The sequence below is a fragment of the Zalophus californianus genome, chromosome 5, assembly GCF_009762305.2.
Source record: "Zalophus californianus isolate mZalCal1 chromosome 5, mZalCal1.pri.v2, whole genome shotgun sequence".
NCBI lineage: Eukaryota > Metazoa > Chordata > Mammalia > Carnivora > Otariidae > Zalophus > Zalophus californianus.
Genome location: NC_045599.1, coordinates 112,215,021 through 112,239,756, shown reverse-complemented (window position 1 = coordinate 112,239,756; position 24,736 = coordinate 112,215,021). Strand labels below are relative to the sequence as shown.

The following is a 24,736-nucleotide window of genomic DNA, read 5'->3' as shown; positions in this document are numbered from 1 at the left end:
CTTTATTGGCGCTGAGGCCTGAAGCACAGGAAGGGCCTGAGCAGGGTCTTCCAGAAAGAGGGTAGTGCAGGTGCTGCCAGTTCTGGAGGAGGGGGAGCCTAGATGGTTCTGTGAATGGCCTACAGGTGCTGGCTCATCCCACTCAGTGATTGTTGGCCATTGTTATATAATGTTACTGACCCTTCCTGATTATTGTGAAGACTAATAGTTTATGAAATGTGGGAAAATGCAGAATACAAGTATACTACACCATGTTCACAAACTCTCTACACACATTTCCTTGGGGGGGTGCGGGGGGGGGCATATCTTTCTTTTCAAATGTCCTGGAGGTGTCCTTGTCACCTGGTTGGTATAGCCAGTCACCCTTGTCCTGCAGAACCTCAGAGGTTGGTCAGAAGCGGAAGGCAGAGGAGGATGCGGCGCTGCAGGCTAAGAAGACCCGAGTGTCAGACCCCATCAGCAGCTCTGAGAGCTCGGAAGAGGAGGAAGAGGAGGAGGTGGAAGCTGAAGCCGCCAAAGCCGGTAAGAGTCCTGCATGCTGGGGGAGCTTCCATCGGTGTGTTTGTAGGGGCTCAGCCCAGGGCCCTGCAGCTTTGGGGAGCAGGCTTTTGGATATTGGGTTGTTCTGGGGGAGAGCCCGCCTCCAGCTTCTCCTCCAGTGAGTCCTGGGAAGACCAGGACCTTTTAGAGAGAAGATTGGAAGCATCTTGCATACATATTGCAATATTTAGTTGCGGCCTTTCTCGTGCCAGACATTGTGTGCCGGGGACTGGGAATCCAGTGGTGAACAAAAACTGAGCTGGGCCCTTACAGCCTGATTTGGGGTACAGCGGCTATGTTGGTACAAGCCCCCGGGGATTCTGATAAAGATGGAAAGAAGCCCACAGTTGTAGAAGAACTGCTGGAAAGATCGCGGAGGGCAGCTGGCGGGCACCCCTTCAGTGTGGCCTGTGGGCTATGGGAGAGGTTCTTTGCTTTCCATTGTTCTGGAAGAGTACAAGTGGCTTGGGGAGGCTGTCCTGGGCACTCTGCTTTCAGAGCTCTCGCAGGGGTGACCCCATGAGGCCTGCCCAGCCCCTTCTCCCCAAGTCCTCAGGACAGTTCGTGCTTTAACCAACACACCTATAACTCCACAGAGGAATCGTCCTTTTTTGCTGCAAGGTAATTGGGTTTTGCTTACGTAGAAGGTAATTTCTTAATTTTAGGTATACTTTCCGATTGTCAAAGAAATCTGGGATTCACTGTGGACTGTTCATTATAGGATATATGAAAATGACTGGTTAAAAAGGCAGGAAAAAAATTACCCATGCTCTCGCCACCTTCGATTTGGCAAATTATTCTTCCATTTATTTTTCCTGAGCCTGTTTTTTTTTTTTTTTAAGATTTTATTTATTATTTATTTGACAGAGAGACACAGCGAGAGCAGGAACACAAGCAGGGGGAGTGGGAGAGGGAGAAGCAGGCTCCCCGCTGAGCAGGGAGCCCGATGCGGGACTCGATCCCAGGACCCTGGGATCATGACCCGAGCCGAAGGCAGACGCCCAACGACTGAGCCACCCAGGCGCCCCCTGAGCCTGTTTTTAAAAATATTCAAGATCATATTGAATATATATCTTATATCTTTCTTAATCTTTTAAAATTACAATTGCAAAACAAGTTCACTTTGAACCATACAGAAGCACGTTGAAGGAAAATGAGAGGTTTTCTGTTCTCCTATCCTGGTTCCCTCCCCCCCCCCCCAAAATGTATCCCGGCGGGTAGCTTTACAGCTCTCCCCTTTGCATCTAGTCCTACAGAGACAGCCATCCGTATGTGCACACATCCATATCTACACACTTTGTAACACAAAAATTGGTCAATTTCGTACTGACTGATATTTGATATTAATGGACTTTTGTTTAGTGATACCTTATGAATTTTTCCTGTGATAACAGAATCATAATTGAGTCCCCGTTGAGAGAAGCATATGGAAATATTTGTGGGCAGTGTGGTACAATGTCTGGTGTTCCCTTCAGAATCATACTTGATGGGGAAGGGTGCCAGAAAGGCTGGGTGACATCACATTGGCCACAAGTTGCTAATGGTTGGGGCTGTGTGGTTCGCTGTACTTCCTCTCCACTTACAAACGTATCTAAAATTAAAAAGAGAGGGAGATGGAGTAAAAGTGCCAGGAAGGGAATTAGACCATGCTGTTCATCTCTGCAGTGTCCTCTCTAATTCACAACACACCCTAGAAATTTTGTTTTGTCTGAGATCTGGGGAGACAGTCTCCTGGTGTAAGAGCACCAGGAATCTGTGAGTCTCAACATCTGACCAATTCCCGGGCCCATGGTTCAGCTGCCTTTCCGCTAGAAACCCTTGAAATCCCCAGCAGCTTTCTCTGTGGCCCCGGGGGCGGGCTGGCTGACCACTACCCCTGTCCTGCTGCGTGACTCTTGGGCTGCAGTGTGGTCACCTGTCGGGCTGGCCCACCCTGAAGTTGGGCCGGGCCACTGAGGTATGCAGCACGCCTGTGAGCCAGCCCTTTCCTCTGGGGGCACCAGTGTCTCATGCCAGCAGGGAGTCGGGACTCCCTGGGGGACTTGGACCCGTGGCTTTCACATCTCCCTGCCCTCTTGCTCCTTCTGGCTGGGGCTCCTGCACCCCAGAGCTCTTTTCCACAAGTCTGGGCTCAGCCTCAGGTCCTGGTGCCAGCACCAGGCAGCCATACCAGTTGAACTGTCAGGTGAGCCGAGACCTGTTGGCTGTTCTTAATGAGAGAAAACTCATCTGGCTCATCCCGCGGGTGTTTCTGTCTTGCAGCCCCAAGACTAGCGTCTACCAATTCCTCAGTGGCAGGGCCAGTTTTGCCATCAAGTGCAAAAGAAAAAGCCAAGGTGAGTAGGACCACCTTCCAAGCTGTGGCCTATGGGAGTGAAGTGCCTTACAGGGGGCAGTCCCCTGCGTCGGAGAAGGATAGGGTTGTGGGTAACGGACTGACTTGGATTCATATGTCAGCCTTTGTCACCAGCTCTGTGATCCCTAGGGCGTCCCTTCACCGCTCTGGGCCTCAGTTTCCTTTTCTGTAAGGTGGGAACAATGCCCACTGCTCTGGGCCCCTGGGCACAGTATGCACCTGTAACAGCTTCTTGCTCCCCGTCATCCCCGCATTCTCCTGTTCAGCCAACAACTTGTGACCCATCCAGTTACTTTCCAGCCACCGTGGGAGGCAATGGGGGCACCACAGTGAACAAGACACCTATGGTTCTGAAAGCGCGAAGCTCATTTTCTAGACTGAAACCACTTAGAGAGGAATACCATGTGCTGGTAGTCCATAAAGCAGCATCGGACACACAAGGACGCTGAGCCGCGTCCCTGAGCTGCCTGGTGCACTAGCAGCGATGCGAAGAAGTGCTAGGAACCGCAGCTGGCGGCTCGTTACCACTTAGCGAGTAACTCCTGTGTCCCAGGAACTGTGGGCTTTCGCCCCACATTAAAGATGAAGAAACAGACCGAGGGAGGGAGTTTGCCCAAACTCTCACAGCTAGGAAGGGGTCTGTGCTTGTCATTCACCAGGCCACACCCGGCCCATCTGTCACCCCTGTCCTTTGTAGGCAAAGACCAAGAAAGCCAGCCAGATGGTGAACTCCACACCACATCCGGCCTCTGGAAAGGCAGTGGCCCACCTTCTGTCTGGGAGGTCCCCCAGGAAGTCAGCAGGGCCCTCGGCAAATACCATCCTGGTCTCAGAAACTGAGGAGGAGGGCAGTGTCCCGGCCCTCGGAACCACGGCCAAGCCTGGTGAGCAGCGCTGACCTCTAGACTCCGAGCCCCCCCCCCCCGAGTTTGGGCTGGGGAGGCAGGCCCCGGGCACTGCTTTATCCAGCTCTGGGACATTCTGGAATTTAGCGGTTTGTCTGCATGGCAGTAAGGGCTCCGCACCTCGATGAGGGAGGGTCTGCTGCCGGGACACGTCAGGCTTTGCCAAGGGAGTTGGAGCAGCCTGGGTGATGGTGGAACATTTTCTGGTTTATTGCCTTCAGGTGGGCCCGGGGCCCACTGTAAAGGCTGAGGCTAAAGTGAGAGGCCTGGGTTTGCCTCAGTTTCTCATGTCAAAGAGGCAAATAGGCATTTGCCTGCCTGCCTCAGTGTGGTGCTGATGGAAGGAGACCTCTGACCCATCAGACGCTGGTTCGTGTGTGCTAGGACCTAGTCTAACGCTTCCCAGGGCAAAAGGAGTGTGGGAACGCGGGGTGGGGGGTGCGAGCGGCCCGCGCCGCGGCTCTGGGGTTCCGGGACAGGTGGAGCAGAAGCTCCGCACGCGTGAAGTGAGCACAGGGCACGTGCCTCTCGTCGGCTGGCGTGGCAGAGTGCTGGCGAGGGGAGGGCAGTCTGGAAGGGCAGGCCCTCAGTCCTCTCCCTCCCCCTCCCTCAGGAATGGCATCAGCCAACCAGGCCGACAGCTCCAGCGAGGAGACCTCCAGCTCGAGCGATGAGACCTATGTGGAGGTAATGGCCACCATCCTCGGGAGCTGCCCTCTGCGAACCTCTAACCCTCCCAGAGGCCTGGCCGGGGCTTCGCACACCAGTGGGGCCAAATCAGTTCAGCCAGTGTTTCAGGGGGACTGGGAGCTGGAAAGGCCAAGGCCTGGGGAGGGGAGCCAGGTGCTGCTCATCGCACCTTGGGCATGAGAGAGGTCTCGGGTTGGCGGGGAGAGTCGCCAACCTGTCTGTGGGACAAGAGGAGCCTTCCTGGGAGAGGTGGCATTGGAGCAGGGCCTCGATGCACGGGGGACTCGCCAGGAAGGGATGTGGGGGAAAGTGTTTAAGCAGGAAGAGCTACACGAGCCAAGGCCCAGGGGCAGGAGGGCGGCCGTCCCGTGGTGTGGTCAGGTGAGTTGGGTGAGGGGCTCTGGGCACACGGGTGAATGCCAGGCCTGGGCGCGTGGTCAGAGATCGTCAGATCGTTAGGTGTTGGTCTGTGGCCTTAGCTCTTCTCTGAACTGTGACCAGGGAGTCTTTCTTTATGGGGCACCTGGGCCTTGGGAATATAGTGGCAGGCAGGAATGCATGATTCCTGCTGCTGTGGGGACGTGGAGGGGCCCTCAGAAGTTTGACTGCAGTGCTAAAGGTTGCTAGGGGAAAGGTAGAGAGCCCCGAGGGGCAGCAACAAGGATGTGGTGCCGTAGGCAAGGTGCACGTCACAGAAGAAGGGTCAGGTGGGCAGGGGCCCCATCCTGCTGCCGGACCGTGAGGGCCAGCAGGAGTTTGGGCTGTGCTCTAGGCTCTGTGAGAAGCCATCTCAAAGTTTTAGGCATGGAGGTAAGGTGGCCTGATTTACGTTGGAGAAAGGCTGCTGATCGTGGCCTGGGTTGGAGGACAGGGCAGAGCGAAAGTAGCAAGACGGTTGAAGCTGGCAGAGTGAGGCTGGTGGCAGGCGCCAGGGCGCCTACTAGAAAAGGCTTGTGGAGGGAGAACCAGCAAGGATCGGGGCGGGAGGGTTGATCTGGTGCCCAGAGTACTTCTCCCTTGCTTCCTGCCTCACCCAGTAACCTCCTGTCTACCCCAGGCCTGGCCGAGGGCCGCTCCCCACATCCCATCCCCACCTGGCTACAGCCATCAGGGCGCCCCGGAAAGCCAGAAGTCAGACACACCGCTTCGGTGAGCTGGAGGCCAGCACAGGGCCCTAACAGTAGTGAGGAGTCTGTGATTGAGGAGATGGCTGCCCCGGGAACCTGGAGTCAGGTGAAATCTGATGACGGAGGTGGAGGTAGGGCACTGCCTGCCTTGGAGATGTCAGAGTTTTAGAAGTCTAAGAAAGAGCCCATAGAGGAGAGGAATGTGCCTGAACAAGCCAGTGGCGAGACTGGAGTTCAAATGCTGGCCTCCCAGCCCTTGGGATGGCCACCACGATCAGATACTGTAGTTGAAGGGGCGGATGGGGTGAGCCTCCAGGTGGCAGAAGAGCATAGTGTTCGAGGGTTCTGCCCCCAAGGCCACCCAGACGTGGGTTCTAGTCATGACTTTGCCCTTCTTATTGGTCTTGAATGACTTAACCTCCGTGAACTTCTTGTCCTTTTCTGGAAAATGAGTGTAAAGATAGCATCTGTCTCAGGGATTTGAGAATCAGGTGATACAAGGAAAGGACTTTATAAACCATAAAGCCTCTCCTACCCCTCAGAGGCAAAGATGATTAATTTTTCCCTAATCGCATTTTCTTGTTCCAGATGAAACCTTCAGTAAAACCACCCCAGGTCAAAGCCTCACCAGCCCCTGCCAAGGACTCTCTCGGGAGAGGGGCAGCCCCAACCCCTGGGAAGGCAGGGGATGTGACACCCCAAGTCAGAGGAGGTGCTCTGACCCCAGCCAGCAAGGCCAAGGAGCCGGAAGAGGACTCAGAGAGCAGTGAAGAGGAGTCTGAGAGCGAGGAGGGGGCCCCTGCGGAGCCACCCCACCAGGTGAGGCCTGGGGGTGGACTACCCCTCGGCATCTCGCATCCCCCAGTAGCCAGGGAGTCTTCCATGGCCAGCAGAGGCTGGCCGAGTGGCTACATGATGAGCAGCTCCTCTGCCAGATAAGACTCACCTTGGGGTTTGGGGAGCAGGAGGTGGAGGTGTGAAAATTGAAGGGCAAGGACAGTTGGGCTTGCGTCAGCCACCTGTGGAAATTGCCCTTCTTGCCCAAGCAGCAGCCTAGAAGGGCTGCTTCCTACAGGGTGGTCCTGCACCCCACTCTGTCAGTAACACCCCTTTACCTCGGCTTCCTTGTCTAGTGAATGGGATGTGGCCAGCTGGCCCTATTGTGAAGGGACTTAAGTTTTAATTGCCTGGTCGTCTGGCTCCTCGGGCCAAATCATGGTTTGTTAGCTAACAGGAATCCTGTTAACTCCCATCTGCTGGGATCCCCTCCCCTGGGCTGGTGGCCAGGGCTCTGGGCACATCTGAAGAGAAAGCAGTGGGGCTGGGAGGCTGTTGGGGCCGGAGAGCCAGGAGGAGGAAAACATCAGATAGTGGTGGGAAAAGGCCCCACAGCCCTGAGCTGGCCAGGTGAGGCCCAGGTCTGGATGATCAGGGGAGACGTAGTAAATAAGGTTCACTTTGCTGGGTGTTAAAGAGGAAGGTAAGGTGGGCTGGGCTGTAGGAATGGCAACTGAGATAGAGTCCTCAGGGAAGGCCTTACAGAGACATCGGGGACCTGCCACACAGAGGGCGCGGAAGTGGGCCGAGCCAGACTTGGTGCCCGTGCTCACAGAGCTCTCCCAGCGGGGGAGCCTGGCCAAGGGAGGCTCTGACCCCTGTGTACGGGCAACTTTGGGAGCAGTGCAGGGAGGGGCCTCAGGGAGGACTGCCAAAGGAACTGGCGTCTGTCTCAGACCCAGAGGAGGAGACAGTGGTGGCCTAGGGAGATGGGCAGGGCTGTGAAGGCCCCAGGAGTGAGAGAGTGAAGCTGATAGGCCAGGCCTGAGCACCAGTCAAGGTAGAGAGTGAGGAGAGAAGCGGGGGCGTCTTGTGAGCCCCAACTAAGGCCTCCGCTTTGTCCTGAAGGCACCACCAGAGGGTGAGGAGAGGAACAAACCACCCTTTCTCTTTTACTAGGTGAAGGCCTCAGAGAAAATGGTCCAGGTCAGAGCTGCCTCGGGTCCTGTCAAGGGGACCCCTGGGAAAGGGGCCACCCCAGCACCCCCTGGGAAGGCAGGGTCTGCAGCTGCCCAGGCCAAGGCAGGGAAGCCAAAGGAGGACTCGGAGAGCCCCAGTGAGGAGGAGTCCGACAGTGAGGAGGAGGCGCCGGCTGCCAAGACGCCACTTCAGGTGAGGCCTGGGGAGGGAGAGTCCGTGCAGCCCCCGCCCCTCCCCTGAAGGCCTTCTGCAGACTTGTTCTGCCCTCTGCGAGAGCCCTAGACATGCTCAGAGTCACACCCTTTCTCCCCTGGGGTATGTGTGATGTCCTTTGCTCTGTCCGGTCTCTTGTGTCTCCTCCTCATGTCCACTCTCTGGGCTCCCTTCCCTGATTCCATTTGTCTCCCTTCAGGTGAAGCCTTCAGGGAAGACCCCCCAGGTCAAAGCTGCCTCAGCTTCTGCCAAGGAGTCCCCTAGGAAAGGGGCCCCTCCAGTGCCACCTGGCAAGGCAGGGTCTGCAGCCGCCCAGGTGGGGACGGGGAAGGGGGAAGAAGACCCAGAGAGTAGCACTGAAGAGTCCGACAGCGAGGGGGAGGCCCCAGCAGCTGTGCCCCCAGCCAAGAGCCCTGCTCAGGTGAGGCTGCAGGTGCCCCTGATTGGAGAGCCCATCTGTCGGCTTGTCTTCCCCCTCTGCACCTGGGGCCCTGCGCCCTGCATCTGCCTTCTCCCCACCTGTCTCCCCTCAAACGCAGTCCCCTGTGGGCCCCTGCCCTGATCCTGTCTTTTGTTACTCCCAGGCAAAGCCCATGGGGCAAAACTCCCAGGTCAGAGCTGCCTCGGGTCCTGTCAAGGGCCCCCCTCAGAAGGTGGGACCAGCAGCCCCCCGAGTAGGGAAGCAGGAGGAGGGGTCTGAGAGCAGCAGCGAGGAGGAATCAGACAGCGAGGGGGAGGCACCAGCCCAGGTGAGGCCCCTGTCTGTAAGGCTCTTCCCTCCCCCTCAGTGTCGGGAGCACCCCCCGCCACCCACCCACCCACCCACCCACCCACCCACCCACACACACACACACTCTCTCTCTCTCTCTCTCTCTCTCTCTCTCTCTCTCTCTCTCTCTGTCTCTCTCTCTCTCTCTCTGCTTGCCCTCTCAGTTTGTGTCTCTGCACACAGCCAACAGCCATGCTCTCCACTCCCTCCCCTGATCCTGTGTGTCTCACTGCAGGCAAAGTCCTCCGGGAAAGTCCTCCAGGTCAGAGCTGCCTCAGGTCCTGCCAAGGGGTCCCCTCAGAAGGCATGGCCTGTGGCCACCCAGGGCAAAGCCGAGGGGTCCAAGGATGACTCAGAGAGCAGTGAGGAGGAGTCGGACAGTGAAGAGGAGGCGCCTGCAGCCGTGGCACCAGCCCAGGTGGGGCCCAGGAGGGGCCGCTCTGCAGCCTGACCTCACCACTCCCACCAGTCAGCTCCCCCGGGAGCAGAGGGGAAGGATGGCAGCAGGGCTCCACCCCAGAGCAGATGGGGGCTCTGAATTCAGGCTCCTTCTCTAGCTTCTGACTTCTGCTTCCTCTTAGGCAAAACCAGCTGTGAGAACACCCCAGACCAAGGCCTCCCCAAGGAAGGGCACCCCCATTACCCCAGCACCTGCCAAGGTCCCCCCGGTTCGAGTGGGCACGCCAGCCCCTTGGAAGGCGGGAGCAGCAACTTCTCCAGCCTGCGCCTCATCCCTAGCTATGGCCAGGGGTGCCCAGAGGCCAGAGCACTCTTCAAGCAGCGAGGAGTCCGAGAGTGAGGAGGACCCCGCTCCTGCCCCAGCCGTGGGACAGGTGAGGTCAAGTTTATTCAGCTGACTCAGGGCCAGCGCTCACATGGCCCCTGGGGCACCTGTGACCCGCTTCTCTTCCCTGTCATTCCAGGCAAAGCCTGTGGGGAAAGCTGTCGCCCTGAAAGCTGCCTCCACACCCACCAAGGGGACCTCAGGCCAAGGGACTGCCCCAGCACCCCCGGGGAAGGCAGGGCCTGCAGTGGCACCGGTCAAAGCTGAGGCGCAGGAAGACTCCTCGGAGAGCAGTGAGGACTCCGACAGTGAGGAGGCGGCTGAAGCTCTAGCCCAGGTGAGGCCGAGGAAGGCCCAGCCCATCCCGGCCACACCAGAGCCTGGCGCAGGGCTGAGAAGAAGCTTTTCTGGGCTGCTCCTGCCCTCGCCCCCGGGTGTGCAGAAACCTCAAGGGCAGCCTCAGCTCAGCCTCATTCCCCACTTTTCACTCTGTCTCCTCCGCCTGTCAGAGACGGCAAGGTCTCCCCTGTGGCCTTTTGAGCTCCCATTGGGATTCCTTATGCCTTCCACAAGCTTTGTTGAGCACCCCATCTGCCAGGCGCTGTCCGGTCTCCCTCAGGGAGTTCCTAGTCTAGATGGGGGCGTGGACGTGTGCCCAGGTTATTCCAGTATGGTGTGTGCTACGGCTGAGAATAGAGCGCATACCTGGGCTAACAGCATGGCTGGTGGTAGCGTCTAGGGGTGTCCAGGAAGGCAGGCCTTCTGGAGGAAGTGGCATCGGGAACTGGGCTGAGAGAGCTGGCCGGGTGAAATGGAATGTTGCAGGCAAAGAAACTGGCCTGTGTGAAGGCCCAGAGGGTGGGAGAGTGCCTGGCCTGAGTAAACTGCCCCAAGCACCGAGGGAGGTGGTGTGGCAGGGGCAGACGGCAGGGGTTTGGAGCCAAACTGCCTGGATTCAAGTCCCAGCTCCGTGTCCTAGCAAGTGACGGAATCCATCCAGGGCCTTTGTTTTACTCTTCTGTAAATTGGAAATCAACCTTCACAGGATTGAGAATGTAACGAGATCTCACCTACCACACCCAGCAAGGAGCCTGTGCACTGCAGGCTTGCTCATCTGCCACCCTGGGGGTGGGCCAGGCCAGTGGGGAACAGAATCAGGAGTCCCCTCCCAGTCTGGAAGAGTTAAGTTGCGAAAAGTGAAGATTGCTCATGCCCTGCGCTCACTCACCATTTTATTATTTGTAACTGTCACTCTCCCCCCCCGCCCCACCCCAATAACCACTCAGAAATTAGTCATTTCTTTTTTTTCCCTATACCAAGGCACACGTTTTCTATGGTTTTTTTTTTTTTTTTTTGGTCCCCCTCTCCCTGTTGCGTTGTGGGACCCAGGTTCCTGTGATTCCCCTAGTGAGGTTTTGACCTGTGTGTGGGCCCTGCTGGAGTCCCAGCCCAACAGCTCCTATCCCGTTTGTAAGCTGCAGACACATCCCAGACGAATGCCTGAAAAGTTTCATTGTGCTTATTGCTTAAGTATTTGTCTTCCCATCTGAGCCTCCCACCGGTACCATTAGACGGGTGTTCATTTGCTTTGGTTTCTGGAGGAGGAAATTAGAGCTTAGAAGAGTTGTTTGCTGACCTGCTTCAGCCCAGCCAGCCAGTGAGGGTCCGAGCTGGGCCCGGGCCCCAGTGTGCCTGCCTCAAAAGCCTTTGACTTTCACACATCCTTTTGCTACATCCTGGCCCAAACTTTTCCAACCACAGACATGATTATGCTCTGGGGTCTTACATTCTTCCAAGGTGCAAAATAAAGCAGCTAATCCCTCTCTAGGGGAGCAGCTTTATAGCCTGATGCCCTGTCAGAATATGGTGCCTTGCCCAGCTTTAAGAGGTCTGAATTGCCTCCACCGAGACAGGTGCCTCTGATAGGAGTCTTGTCTGAAGGGTAAGGATAATTAAGCCTCCGTTGTGGGGTTCTGGTGAGGGTGAAATAAGAGAATCCTTGTATGGCTTCACTCTCAAAATGCTGTCTGCACACACTCAGTGGGTCCCACACTGCTCAGTATTGCTGGGGTCAAGTGAGTCAGATAGTCTCTGGTCTGCTCAGAGACCCCAGCCAGCTCAAAGGAAACCGTCCACGTGAGAGGTGCGGTTCAAAACAAAGGAACAAAGACAGGACTGGTTCTGGAAAACCAGATGTGCCAGAGACTGAGAAGGAGGTGATTCTCCATTGAAATGCCATAGGAAGAGAGCCCTTGTGTGAGAGGGGTGGGAGAGTTGGTCAGTCAGCGTGTCATGATTGGCTGAATAAGTGGTACGGTGCCTTTAGGGCCTGACCTTGTGTTGTATGTTGACCGTACATCTTTTTTTTTCTTTTTTAAGATTTTATTTATTTGTCAGCACAAGCAGGGGGAGCGGCAGACAGAGGGAGAAGCAGGCTCCCCACTGAGCAAGGAGCCCGATGCGGGACTCGATCCCAGGACCCTGGGATCATGACCTGAGCTGAAGGCAGACACTTAACCAACTGAGCCACCCAGGTGTCCCTGTTGACCTTACATCTTACAATATTACATTTGCTTACCTGTTTTCCTGGCTTTTGTAGATTCATTGGGATTTTCTATATACAAACCATGTTGCCTGTGAATAAGGACAGTTTTACTTTTTCCTCTTCAGTCTAGATGGCACTTACTTCTTTTTCTTGCCTTATGGCACTGGCTAGGCCCTCCAGTACACTGTTGAATAGCAGTGGTGAGAACAGGCACCCTTGCCTTGTTTTCTCATTTAGGGTATAGTGTTCAGTCTTTCACTGTTTAGTATGATTTTAGCTCTAAGTTTTTCAAAGATGCCCTTTATTAGTATGAGGAAGTTTTTTGGTTTTTTTTTTAAGATTTTTAAGTAAGGTCTACACCCAATGTGGGGCTTGAACTCACAACCATAGAAGAGTCACATGCTCCACTGACTGAGCCAGCCAGGTACCCCAGGGAAGTTCTTTTCTGTTCTTAGGTTGTTGAGTTTTTATTATGAGTTGGAGTTGAATTTTTGTCAAATGCTTTTTTCTGTTGAAGTGATCTTACTGTTTTTTTCCTGTTATATTAATGCAATATATTGCACTTAGTTGATTTTCAGGTATTAAATCAACCTTTCATTCTTGCAATAAATCCCACTTGGTCATGCTCCCTTCTCTTTGTTGCTGGATTTGGTTTGCTAAGGTTTTTGTGTCTGTATCCATCAGGAATATTGGTCTGTAGTTTTTGTGTAATGTCTTGGCCTGGGTTTGGTATCCAGGTGATACTGGCCTCCTGAAATGGATTTGGTAGTATTCTCTCTTTTGTTTTCTGAGAGTTTATGTTGGATTGGTATTATTTCTTCCTTAATAGAATTCACCAAAAAAAGACACCTGGGCCTGGATTTTTTGTGAGGAAGATTTTTAATTACTAAATCAATTTTGAAAATTTTTATTGGTGTATTCAGGTTTTTTTGCTTCTTGAGTCAGTTATATTTTATACTGTATTGAGACTTGTGAGATCAACTTCATGCTGGTGTCTTCTGTTTTCTTAAGTGAATGTAAAAGACATTGCTCCCCTCTGGATGACTTTTCTATGCTGATGAGCGCCTTGACCTTAGCCAGACACAGTCTGTGCTTTAGAGGGCTTTCTTTCTTGAAGTGCTGATTCTTAGTTTCACTTGGTCTCATGTGGATGGGGGAAGTTACTGATCAGATGGCATCTCTGAATGAGGCAGGGGCCTAGAAACACTGCCAGATGCCTCATTCTACTTCACATTAGCCCGGTTTGCTTTCACACTCCTGTGAGCAATCTCACCGTCAAAAGATTTTACTCTTTGTTGCCCTCATCTCTCTAGGTCTGTGTTTGCTTGGATGCCCTGAGAGGGTTTGGGAGGATCCCTTGGATATCAGTTAAGATTAGGTTAAACTGAAGAAAACCTCAAACAGCCATGGTTTTCTGTCTTGTTCTGCCATCCTGAGTACCTGGCTCCTGCCTCATATGCTAAGATGGCTGCTAGAGCTCCAGCTGTTACCTCAGCATTTCTTCCACCTGGGAGGAAGAAGACCCATGTTTTCTACCCATGTAAGAAAGTTGAATTGTATACTTGACTTCCATTCTCTTAGCCGGAAGTTAAACTTGTGGCCGCCTAGCTGAAAAGGGAGCCTGGAAAATACCTCTGCCCTGGGTAGGCTCCTGCTTAGCTAACACTAAGAAAAATGCTCACAGTAAATGAGTTTATGTGCCAGGCACCATGCTAAACACTGTGACTTTCCCATTTAATCCTCGTGATAACCCTGTGGGTGAGCCTTGTTGTTAGCCCCATTTTACAGAGAAGGAAACTGAGGCCACAGAAGTCAGTGATTTGCCCAGGTTCACACAGCTGTTAAATGGATAAGCAAGAATCCAAATTCAGGCATCTGACTCCAGAATCGGTGTTCTTGGCTAACCACTCTGCTGCATCTCACCTTCTCCCTTCCGTAATTCCTGTGTCTCCTTCCAGGTGAAGGCCTCAGTGAAAACTCCTCAGAGCAAAGCCAGCCCAGCTCCCACCAGAGCAGCTTCAGCCAAAGGGGCAGCATCAGCTCCGGGAAAAGTGGTCACTGCAGCTGCTCCAGCCAAGCAGGAGTCCCCGGCCAAGGCAAGTGGGACCAGAAGCCCAGGTGCCGGAGGTGGGGTGGAGCCCGGGAGGGGAGCACACAGTTGGCTCAGCCTAGCCAGGGCCCTGCACAGGCGGGAGAGACTTCCACACAGTCACACCATGGGTGTGCTTAACCTAAATAGAACCGTGCTGTCTGCTTCCTTCCCTAATGCTGCTACCTTCTCACCATTCAGGTAAAGCCACCAGCGAGAGCCCCCCGGAACAATGCTGTCTCGGTGAAGGGCCGGGGGTCCGTGCCAGCCGTGGGGCAGGCAGTGGCCACTGCAGCGCAGGCCCAGCCGGGGCCAGTCAAGAGCCCACAGGAGGTCTCCGAGAGCAGCGAGGAGGAGTCGGACAGTGACAGGGAGGCCCCCCCTCAGGTGAGGCCCTGGGGAGAGTGGAGAGCAGCTCTTGCGGTCCCTTTGGCTCTCTCCCCTAATTCTGTTTCTCTCACTGCCCGCGAAGCCCTCAGGGAAGACCCCCCAGGTCAGAACTGCCTCAGCCCCCGGCAAGGGGTTCTCCAGGAAAGGGGCTGCAGCAGCCCCTCCCAAGAAGACAGGCACCCAGGCTGGGAAGTCAGAGGAGGACTCAGAGAGCAGCAGTGAGGAGGAGTCGGCCAGCGAGGAGGAGGCGCCGGCCCAGGTGAGGCCTAATGAGGAAGCCGCTACAACGCCAGGCCTCTGAGCCACCGCCGCCCACTCCTCGCGCAGGACTTGGGGTCAGGGCCAGGTGAGGAAGGAAGACCAGATGAAAGCCATGACTCCTGGACTCTTACCCCAGCTACTGTCCTCCGTGTCTCTTTAGGTGAAACCTGCTGTAAAGCTCCCCCCGACCAAGGCTTCCCTGATGAAAGGTGTCCCGGGCACTCCTGTTTCTACCGAGGCCTCCATAGCACAAGTGGACACACCGGCCCCACAGAAGGCTAGACCAGCAACTCCTGCCAAGGTAAATGAGGCCAAGGATCTCAGGATGTCATGGGGAGTCTTGAGGAGGCTTGGGCTGTGATGCAGGTATCAGGAGGTGCTGGGGAGCTAGAGGAAGTCCCCTTCCTCATCTGGGCCTGGGGCCCCAGGGAGAGCTCAGCTGGGTGAAGCCTGGGGAGTGGGGAGAGGGAGTGAATGAGGAACCGACTTCTACGTGGACGATTTCCCTTCTGTCTGTGTGCAGAAAGCAGATTTCCCTTCTGTCTGTGTGCAGAAAGCAGCAGGAGTGGCTTTGTCCTGCAGAAGTTCGGGGAAACAGACTCCAGGACATAGAGGGCTCCCGTGTGTGATGGCCTGGTAGCCACCATTGAGCCTTGGTGTCAGGAGAGGCAGTAGAAGGTGGTAGCAGCTAGGCCAAACTGGAGAGTTCTGGTCCCATCTAGAAAGATGGTCCCTGTCAGCCCCAGCAGCTGATTATGACCGCATGGAAGCGTACCTCTATGTGGCCACATGTTTGTTTCTTAAGGGAAGCTGGAAATCCCTGTGCCAGGCCGAGCTCCATCCCCTCTTAGGTTTCTGTTTTCTTCAGGAGTAAAACAAGCACCAAGAAGTTTGTTAAATGCTCCTAGCACTGACCTCTGCCTTCAGTGCATCAGACCAACTACGAGCGCTCCATCTCGCGGGTGGAGATAAAGGAATGAAAGATATTGGCCCTGCTCTCATCTCATGGGGCCTGTAGTCAGTAGGGCAAGGTGAAGTAGTGGATTATTGGAGAATATCCTGGTAGTGCCCTGTCTGATGGAGCTGGGAGAACAGGTCTCTAGAGGCCAGAAGAGATGATTGAGCAGAGCTTAAAGGAAGACCAGGGGTTCACCAGACAAGTGGAGCTAGGCACTCCGAGGCAGGGGCGTTGCCAAGAGGAGGGAATGTGAATTCAGGTGGGTTCCACAAAGGCCAGCCACCCTGTAGGCAATAGTCACTTCTAGTTGCTTGTCACCAGTCACATGTATGGGGGCCTAATGCCAGACTAAGACACAAGAGTCCCAGCCATGTTTAGACATAGCAGTATTTTGGTTTGTTTTTGTTTTTTAAGTTTTAAGTGGGTTCTTGGATCAGGACATCCTAATCTGCGGAAGAAAACCTAATTCCAAGAGCTTAAAAGAGATTGGTTCCATCATGCCGCACAAAGCTTTGGGGTAAAACTGCTCTAAAGGTGGTTCCTTCAGCTCGGTGTCATGGGTGACCCAGATTTCTTCCATCTTCTGCTCACTGTCATGGCAGGGCTGCAGCGTCTCCCAAAGAGCTAGGAAGTCCCCCAGCAGACCTCCCTTCCCCTCACCTCCTTGTCTAGATCTTAGGCATGTGCTTCCCCTGCCAAAAAAAAAAAAAAAAAAAAAAAGGGCCGCTCACTGATAAGGGGCCTGTGGTTCTGTGATTGGCTGGGAGAGGGGGCCACCGTCCCCAGAGCCTGGTGAGCGGGGTTGGTGGGGGCTAGCAGAGCAGAGTCGGGGGCACAGCTGTTGTGGTGTAGGAAGTGACACAAATCAGGATCTCCTAGCTGCTCTTGAGAAAGTGGACTTGGGCAGCGTAGGCTGCTCTGCCACTTTGTTTGGCCAGACTGAGTAGTGAAGGGGGGGCCTCTGTGAAGGAAGCCCCAGTGAAGGAAGCCCCTGCCCTGGGCTCCCCTGAGCTGGTCACCACCAGTGCCTGCTACTCCGTGCTCTCCTCCTCTGGCCCCTCGACTGCAGCTCATGCCCAGCCAGCCCCCCTCATTTATGCCTGGTCTGGCAGGAGGGGGCAGCAGCCTTGGCACACTTCTGGCTGGCTCCTGCTATTACCTGAGGGTGTTGCAGCCAGATGTGAGCGCGCTGGGACCACTACCGCTGGCTCACCCCTGCAACCTTGTCCCAGGCTGCTGTCTCCTCTATTTTGGACGCCTGGCCACCAGCACTCCAGCTCTCAGGTTTTAGTGCGGTCTGACTCCTATTTCCCTTTCAAGTTCAGAGTCGGCTCTGGAGGGAGCATTAGCAGAGGGGAAGGCTGTGTTTCCAGTGGCCGGGGGCATGCCAAGCCAGCAGCTGTTCTCCTGTGCATGTAGTAAGGGGCCGTGCTGCCTCCCGTGGACAGCCAGCATACGAGAGCATCCTTGCTCACTGGCCATGGTTTCCCTGCCCCGGTCCCTCAGTTGTGTTCCCCTTCAGCTAACACCCCCTGTCCCCTACCCATGTGCTTGTCCCCTCAGAAGGAGGGTAACTCCAAAGCTGCCAGAAGCAAGCCCCTGGCCCCAGCACCCCCAGAGAAGAACACAGAGGGCTCCTCGGAGAGCAGCGACGAGGAGCTGCCGGCCAGCCAGGTAGGCCTTTCCTTCTCTTTGGGACACTGCAGACTCAGGGCAGCAGGCCCCTGAGGGTTGCGAGGGCAGACCTTTGCCATTTAAACAGCACTTCACGGTCTCCTGGTTGAGCCGTTCATCTTCACGGTAACCCCAGGAGGTAGGCAGTGGGGCATCACTGAGCATCCAGGCTTCACAGCCAAATGGTGGAGGGTCAGTACTGGCTCTCCCAGCTGCCAGTTCCATGACCACCCTGAGGCCCAGATATCTGTCCTGGAAGCAGGCAGGGTAGTGGTCCTCCCTCCTGCATTCCTGCACAACGCACTGCCTGATGGGAGTGCCTGTTCCTGCGGGAGGGCACATGCTGTGGCCCATTTGATGCATCAGGAATCAAAGCCCAGTGAGTTGAAGTCCATTCCCCAAATTCTCATGACCCATGAGAAGACAAGGCAGGGCCGGATGCTGGTCCCCTGGCTCCCAATACATCCCGCTTGCTGTTTGGGACCGGGAGCCTTCCCTGCGGGGCTTGTTGGAATCCAGCGGACATGTCCGGGACCTCACTCCGGCACCCATGGCACGCGTTCACGTGCTCTGCTGCACCCGTGGCCTCCCCAGACTCCCCCTAAGGTTGGGACCAGGCCCACCTTATCTCCCCAGCTTGCTGAGTCCAGGTTTCTGTGTGAGCCCCAGCCTTTCCAGCAGGTAGCAGTGCCCTTTGTCCTGTAGCCCCAGGTGGCTGGACGCCTCTGCCAGGTCCTCTCGGGGTCCCTAGAGTCCTATAATTCCCAGACCGTCTGCTTAACCACCTCCCTCATATACCTACCGCGTGCTGATCGGTCCACCAGTGAGGTCAGTGGCTGGTGCTGCGTGCCACCCTCGGTGATGGGGTGGGGTGCTCGCTGCCGTTCTCTGCTCCGTAGTGCAGGCGACAAAAGTCCTGATGAACAGCTACACCTAACGTTATCGGTCACTTTCCATGTCACAAACCCCGTACTTCGTTATCCTGCTCAGTCCCCACAACAGCCCTCTGAAGGTAGGTTCTTTTATTCCCATTTGAAGGAGGAACAAGTGAGGCTCAGAGAAGTTGAGTGACCTGCCCTGGCATCCCACGGCCAGGAACAAGGGGACAGACCTGGCGTTTGAACCCAGGCTGTGCATACGGTGCCCACGGGCCAGCACTGCGCTGTCCTCTCTCCAGGGAAAGGGGAGGGTGGCCCGGGCCTTGCCCTCTGGCGGTCCAGGCACCCTTAGGAGGCCGTCTCCTTGTCTGAGCAGGATCGGGACAGCTGGGAGGGAGGGGGCCGCCTCGCCCTGCGTTGTGGGGGCGGACTAACACAATTAAAATGAACATCATGCTTAAGTTGAACCATTTAATTGGTACGTTAGTCCTGAAGATTCTGGAGTCCCTATTAAAGAAGAAGCAGGAAAAAAGTTGGCATTTTGTGCATTTCCCTAGGAGCGGTGCAGCCTGAGGAAGCTGCAGCCTCTCCTCCCTGCTGGGGGATTTTGAGCTCCTTCATCCCTAGCTCACTAATTATGATTATTATTACTATTATGCATTTGTCAAGTACTTCCCTACTGACAAGTTTCACTCTGTTTTTATTATTAGCCTATCAGTGGAGAAAAGGGTTCAATGCCAGAGTGGTGGGCAGAGCCTCAGGCTGGGGGGCAGGGGCGATCGTGGCTCCATTCCCAGGCTCCCTCGCTGTGCCTCAGTCTCCCCGCCTACAAGGATGGACCCCAGCCTCTTTCTCTGAGATCGACTTCAGGGAGGGTGGTCTGTGGCTCTGCCCTGTTGCTGGCATTATTAACCCCAGGCCAGGGTCTTTGCTGGGGTCAGTGCCGTATTAAAAAGACCTAAGCCCTGCCCTCAATGTTTCAGGTAGAGTCAGAGAAGAAGACCCGTAAGGAGCTAAATTAGGGTGTTAAGTCGGAGCCCTAGCATGGTTGGTCCTGGAAGGAGCTCCTGTCTGGTCCCTGGAGAGCAGACTTCCAGTCCAGCTCTGGCACAGTTTGCTGGTCACCCTGGGTGAGGCCACTTGCCTTCTCAACCCGTGGGGTGACATTCCTTGGGGGCTGGTGAACCACGAGGCTGCAGGCCCAGCCTGGAGGGGGATTTCCCAGCCCTTTTGGGTAGGGCTGGCCCGGGACCTGTTAACTAGGCCCCAGGCAGTCCTGCGAGGGGCTCTTGGGTGCCTTCTCAGCTCTGTCCCTTACCCCAGAGTTAACAGCCTGGGCTGGTCAGCCCCCCAGCCCCACTCAGCCCCAGACTGGAATGAGGGCAGAGTTGGTGAGCCCAGCTGTGACGGCGGGCCCCCAGGTTTGGTTCTGCAGCAGGAAGGGCATCCCCACATTCCCTCTGGGCCCTCGCGGCCTGGCACCGACAGGGAGGCCCAGCCAAGTGTCCAGGCTGCGTCAGCTTCCCGTGAGGCTTTGTCACCTCTGTGTGCCGTGCTTTGCGGTTTTCAGAGTGCATCAGAGCCCCTCTGGTGAGCGAGCCCAGGCTGGGATTACTAATAGCCTTTTCAACAGGTGGGAAACAGGCCCTCGAAGCTCAGGGGCCTCACCACATGGTGAGGTCTGGCAGGAGTGGGGTCAGAGGTGGGTTTCCCCATATCCCTGGGTCGGACGGCCCACCTTTTGAACGATCCGATGCCACTGCTGCACTGTTGTTGTGTCCAGGGCTCAGCCCCGGGCCCCTCGTGTCCCTGCCCTCGAGTGCCAGGCCCCCTGCACCGCCCCCGGTGCCGAGGCCGTGTGGGCAGGTGGAACAGGGAGGAGGAAGCTTTTGCTGCTGAGCTGCTTTTAACATCCCAGACGCTATTGTTTGCCTCGGTGGGTTCGGTGCCTCTCTTCGTCCCCGACAATCTGTTCTTCTGTCTTCTCACATATATATAGATTCCCCCCCCCCCCCCCAACTGTAAGCCTTCTCCCACTTCCCATCCTTCTCTCTTTCATCATGTGGGAAGGCAGGCTCTGGAAGTGGCAGATCAGAGCAGCCGCGGGGGAGGCTGTTTGGCAAGGGTGGGAAGGGCCGCAGCCCAGCAGAACTCCCACCCTTGGGCAGGCACCTCTCTGCTTGACTTCTCAGGATGCCTCTCCCACCGCGCCCTGGGCCCCCCTGGGCCCCGGAGGTGGGCGGGGTGGGGTGGTGGGCGAGACAGGGTCCCAGACCTTGGCCTCGGGCTGCCTCCTCCTGCTGTCCTGTTTCCCCTCCAGGCAAGAGAGGGCGTGGAACTTAGACCGAGTCTGACCTCTGGGGATGGCAGGTGCAGGCTCCATGTGTGTGAGGGTGCCCTTGTGTACGGCGGACATGTCCACCAGAGCTGTGACCCCGCCTGGTTCGCAGGGCCCCAGGGAGCGGCCACTCTCTCTCTCTCTTTTACTGCCTCACTGGAAGCTGTACAGCCTGCCCCAAGATAGAACGGCGTGCAGAACCCCCACATGCCTTCACCAGCCTCAGTGGATCTGCACTCGTGACCAGGCTTGCTTCATGAAAACCCTGCACTCCTTCCCCAGCACCCCTGGGTTCCTTTCTTTGATGAGAGGACGGCCACCATACAGTATCACTCCTGAGAAACTGGCCTGCGCGCTCGGCATCCCCACTTCCCAGATTGTCTCATGAACGATAGTCTCTACATCTGGTGTGTTCGGATAAGAATTCACACAGGGCCACACACTGCATTGGGTCCCTTAAGTCTTCACCTTGGCTTTTCCCCTGTGCGGTTTGTTTGCTGAAGACATGGGGTCAGCGTGGAGTCAGGTCGTTGCGCCCTGGGCCACAGCTCAGGAGGCTGCACCAGCGTGTCTGGGGTGGGGGCAACTCGGCTATGCACAGCTCCCCAGGAGGATTGTGGGTGACAGCCGGGCAGCTGAGGGGCATGCTGCTTGGAGCACCTGGCTTGGCCAGCGTCTGTCTGGCCCTGAAGTCAGCCAGAGGAAAGAAGGCTGAATTGGCTCTTCTGGCCCCAGCTCTACAGTCAGTAAGCTGTGCAGCCTTGGCCACTTTTCTCCCCTCTCTGGACTTCTAGTTTTCCCAGCTGTACAGTGGAGCCAGTACCGCTGACCTCAGGGGCTCCTGGGGGCTGTTAGGTGCTGTGTGGGTCTTAGCAGGTGCATGGGCGGGGGCGGCGCGCGGAGAGTGCTGTGGGTGGCCGGAATGGCCTCCGCCTGCCCGGCTGCCCTGAGCGCTCTGGACCCCCACCCAGCCTCCCCTTTGCCTGGCCAAACCTTTAATCACTGGGGGGGTATGTTTTGTTTTTGTTTTTCAAGGTGATTAAACCCCCTCTGATTTTTGTCGACCCTAATCGTAGTCCAGCTGGCCCGGCTGCTACCACCACACAAGCCCCGGCGGCAAACAGCCCGAGGAAGGTCCGGGCCTCGGCGAGCACAGCCAGGAGCTCCTCCTCCGAGAGTGAGGATGAGGATGTTATCCCCGCCACGCAGTGCTCCACTCCTGGTGAGCACAGGCCCGCTACGCAGGGCTGACTCCCGTGCCGCCACCGCCAAGCTGGCCTGGCAGAGGCCACCGGGCACACACGCGCACACAGCACACACACAGCTACCTGCGGCCCAAGGGGAGAGGCTGCCGGCTGAGTCACACAGCACACAGTTGTTTGCCCAGAGGGGCTTGGAGCCAGGTCTCTGCCCCTGACATTGGTTCGTCCTGACAAGGAACTAGCTCTGGTCTCCATCTCCGGAGACCACATTTGCCGGGACTTCTCTGTGCCAGCTCCAAAGGGTGGTACCCATGCCAGTGGCTGGAAGCTGCAGACAGCAGGTTCCTACGTAATCTAAGGGAGAGCTTTGTAGCAACTGACTGCCTGAACGGGGAGAGGGCTGTGAGGTGGTAGTGAGCCTCGCGGTCCTGGTGGCATGTACAGACATCGTAGGCAAGGGTTCCATCTGTCAGTGGGAGACAGGACCCTATCTGGGGTTTCTTTTGACTTCTGAGAATCTCTGGTACTCCCGTTGCCATCAGGAAAATAGCTAACGTTGTTGTGACACTCTGTGAGCATAATAATAAGACCTGGTTTTGGTGGGCTCATTAAATACAGAATAGCACAGGAGAAAAAACTGACACCGTAATCCCGCTGTCTGGAATAATTACTGGCGTTTTAGAACTGTTAACTTTACCGAAACTGCAGAAACCTCAGCTGTGCGTGTGTTTAGTGAGTCATAGCGTGCACGCGTGCTCTGATTTTTACCTGACGGACTGTGACATTACGTATTTACCGTGTGAGTCCTGCTGGCCACAGAGCTGTCCTTTGGGTGGGCTTAGCATAGTTTATGTGGGCAGTGCCATGCTGGAGGAAGCGACCGGCTTTGTTTGGGGGCTTTGGGGTTATCACGAACAGTGCTACAGTGAGCACACGGAACTGAGCCTTTGCAAATGACCGTGATACTCTTAATGAAGACTCTTGTAGGGACCCCTGGGTGGCTCATTCGATTAAAGCGTCTGCCTTCGGCTCACGTCATGATCCCGGGATCCTGGGATCGGGCCCCACATCGGGCTCCTTGCTCAGCAGGGAGTCTGCTTCTCCCTCTGCCTGCCGGCCACTCCCCTACTTGTGCTCTCTCTCTCTCCCTCTCTGTTCTGGCAAGTAAATAAATAAAATCTTAAAAAAAAAAAAAAAAAAAGTCTTCTAAAGGCACAGAGTCCCATTTGGTAGCTGTGCTCCCCACCATTGCTCAAAGTAGTGGCCTGGCCAGCTGAGGGGCGGCAGCATCGAAGACTGAGGTGTGGGGAGGGGCCGGGGAGAAAGCCTGCGGTCACAGCAGTTCTGTGGTTCCCCTGAGCTCGTGACACAGAGCTAGTGACGGCTCCTGCCTGCGAGGCTCAGGGATGGTGTTTGGTTTTTTAATTTTATTTATTTTTGTGAGAAGAGAGAGCATGAGCCAGGGATTCGGGGACAGAGGGAGAAGCAGACTCCCCACCAAGCAGGGAGCCCGATGCGGGACTCAATCCCAGGACCCCGGGATCATGACCTGAGCGAAGGCAGACGCTCAACGACTGAGCCACCCAGGCGCCCTCGGGGAGGACATTAAACAGGCTTCTGCTGCAAATGCCGTGAGCACTGGGCCACATCCCCAGGAAGGGCTGATAATTGGGGATTGCTCCACGTGTGCCCTGACTTGCACCCCATCCCGCTCCGTTTCAGCCAGTAGAACCAAAGCAGCTGTGCTCACGGCCCACCCAAGGCCAACTGCCAGAGCCAGCACTGTTGGGGCCGGCAGCAGGGAGGCGTCCGGTCGGGTGTCAGAAGGCAAGAAACAGGAGGCGCCTGGTGCTCAGGTACGGCAGGCAAGGGAGGGCCATGTGGGCCTGCAGGGGCGAGGGGACCCCCCCCGCCCTCCCCACCCCCATACATGCTGCTGGGTGGGGCTGCCGTCGCTCTCCTCCACACACCCCCCGCCCCCAAGGAGCCGCCCCCTCACAGCCACGCACCTTCCCTGGCTTGGCTGCAGCCCCGACCAGGCTCCCAGATGCCTCTGAGCTGTAAGGAAGAGTAGTCTGGGAGTGTGGCCCCCGGGTAGAGCCACGCTGTGGCTCCGCGCGCCCCTCGGCAGCTGTTCCAACGTGGTTGCGCTTTTGGTTTGTTTGCTTTTTCCCTCCCCGTTTGGAAATGCTGTGAACAAACCTTGCCTGTCTTAGTGTGGATAATGGTGACTTCCTGGCTTCACCATTTTCAGTGCATTTCTGTTGGGTCTTTGCCTAAATCTACAGCCTGAGCAGGGTGGAGTTAGCGACTCATTGTGCGAACGACAGAGCTGAGCGCTGTCCCTCAAGACCGTTGAGGCCTGTCCAGAATTAGGCAGGGCCAGAACCCAGGTCTCCTCACTCCTCACCCTGCTCCTGGGCCATGTGGGCTAGTTTTCCCATCCCATTGCACCCCACCCCTCTCTTCGAAGAGGGCAGGAGGGAGCTGGGCACCCCTAGCCCAGAGGGGCTCAGCACGAGCTACAGCCCAAGAGAAGCTTCCTGGGAGCATGGGAGCTGGGTAGCTGTGCTGTGGTCACGGCACCCGGCAGCCTGCCTCCATTCGGCCAGCAGATGGTGCTGAGCATCTGTCCGCACCAGGCAGACAGCCGGGAGGGTCTCATGGGCCATGAAACAAGGAAGCCAAAAAGTAAAGTACTCACCAATTGGTGGGTACTTTGAAAGAAACTGAGTCTAAACGAGAGAATAATGAAGTGAGCTGCTTTAGGAAGGGTGGGCAGGAAAGAGCAGCCTCTCCAGGGAGGCGATACCGAGGCTAGAGAAGCAGCCACGCCAGGGCGAGCCAGGGAGTACTCCAGCCAGGGGAAGGAACCCAGACTGGGACCCTCTGGGGAAGCACTTGGGCGGGAGAGCTGGGGGAAGCAATAAGGCGAGAGGAGCCAGGCCGAACAGGCTGTGGTGAGGGCCGCCCAGCAGCAGAGACTGGGGGGGTTGGGGGGCGGTGCCTGCCCAGCCCAGCTCTTTTCCAGTTCTGTCTC

The 24,736-nt window shown here is 56.2% G+C and overlaps 1 protein-coding gene across 5 annotated transcripts in view; it reads left to right on the top strand.

Annotated features, from left to right (window-relative positions):
- The window catches only part of TCOF1 (treacle ribosome biogenesis factor 1), a 37,533-nt gene that overhangs the window by 5,086 nt on the left and 7,711 nt on the right, over positions 1 to 24,736 (top strand). For 3 of the 5 annotated variants that reach the window (XM_027606862.2, XM_027606861.2, XM_027606863.2), the window contains exons 3-20: positions 377 to 522; positions 2,803 to 2,876; positions 3,594 to 3,780; positions 4,415 to 4,488; positions 6,207 to 6,437; positions 7,575 to 7,787; positions 8,008 to 8,229; positions 8,393 to 8,557; positions 8,813 to 8,995; positions 9,159 to 9,410; positions 9,501 to 9,698; positions 13,865 to 14,002; positions 14,197 to 14,382; positions 14,468 to 14,644; positions 14,807 to 14,947; positions 17,168 to 17,278; positions 21,530 to 21,716; positions 23,419 to 23,552. In XM_027606862.2, coding sequence (XP_027462663.2) covers positions 377 to 522; positions 2,803 to 2,876; positions 3,594 to 3,780; positions 4,415 to 4,488; positions 6,207 to 6,437; positions 7,575 to 7,787; positions 8,008 to 8,229; positions 8,393 to 8,557; positions 8,813 to 8,995; positions 9,159 to 9,410; positions 9,501 to 9,698; positions 13,865 to 14,002; positions 14,197 to 14,382; positions 14,468 to 14,644; positions 14,807 to 14,947; positions 17,168 to 17,278; positions 21,530 to 21,716; positions 23,419 to 23,552 — 3,019 coding nt within the window. The remainder of the gene's footprint in view (positions 1 to 376; positions 523 to 2,802; positions 2,877 to 3,593; positions 3,781 to 4,414; positions 4,489 to 6,206; positions 6,438 to 7,574; positions 7,788 to 8,007; positions 8,230 to 8,392; positions 8,558 to 8,812; positions 8,996 to 9,158; positions 9,411 to 9,500; positions 9,699 to 13,864; positions 14,003 to 14,196; positions 14,383 to 14,467; positions 14,645 to 14,806; positions 14,948 to 17,167; positions 17,279 to 21,529; positions 21,717 to 23,418; positions 23,553 to 24,736) is intronic. The other 2 variants (XM_027606864.2, XM_027606865.2) reach the window with 2 other exon arrangements.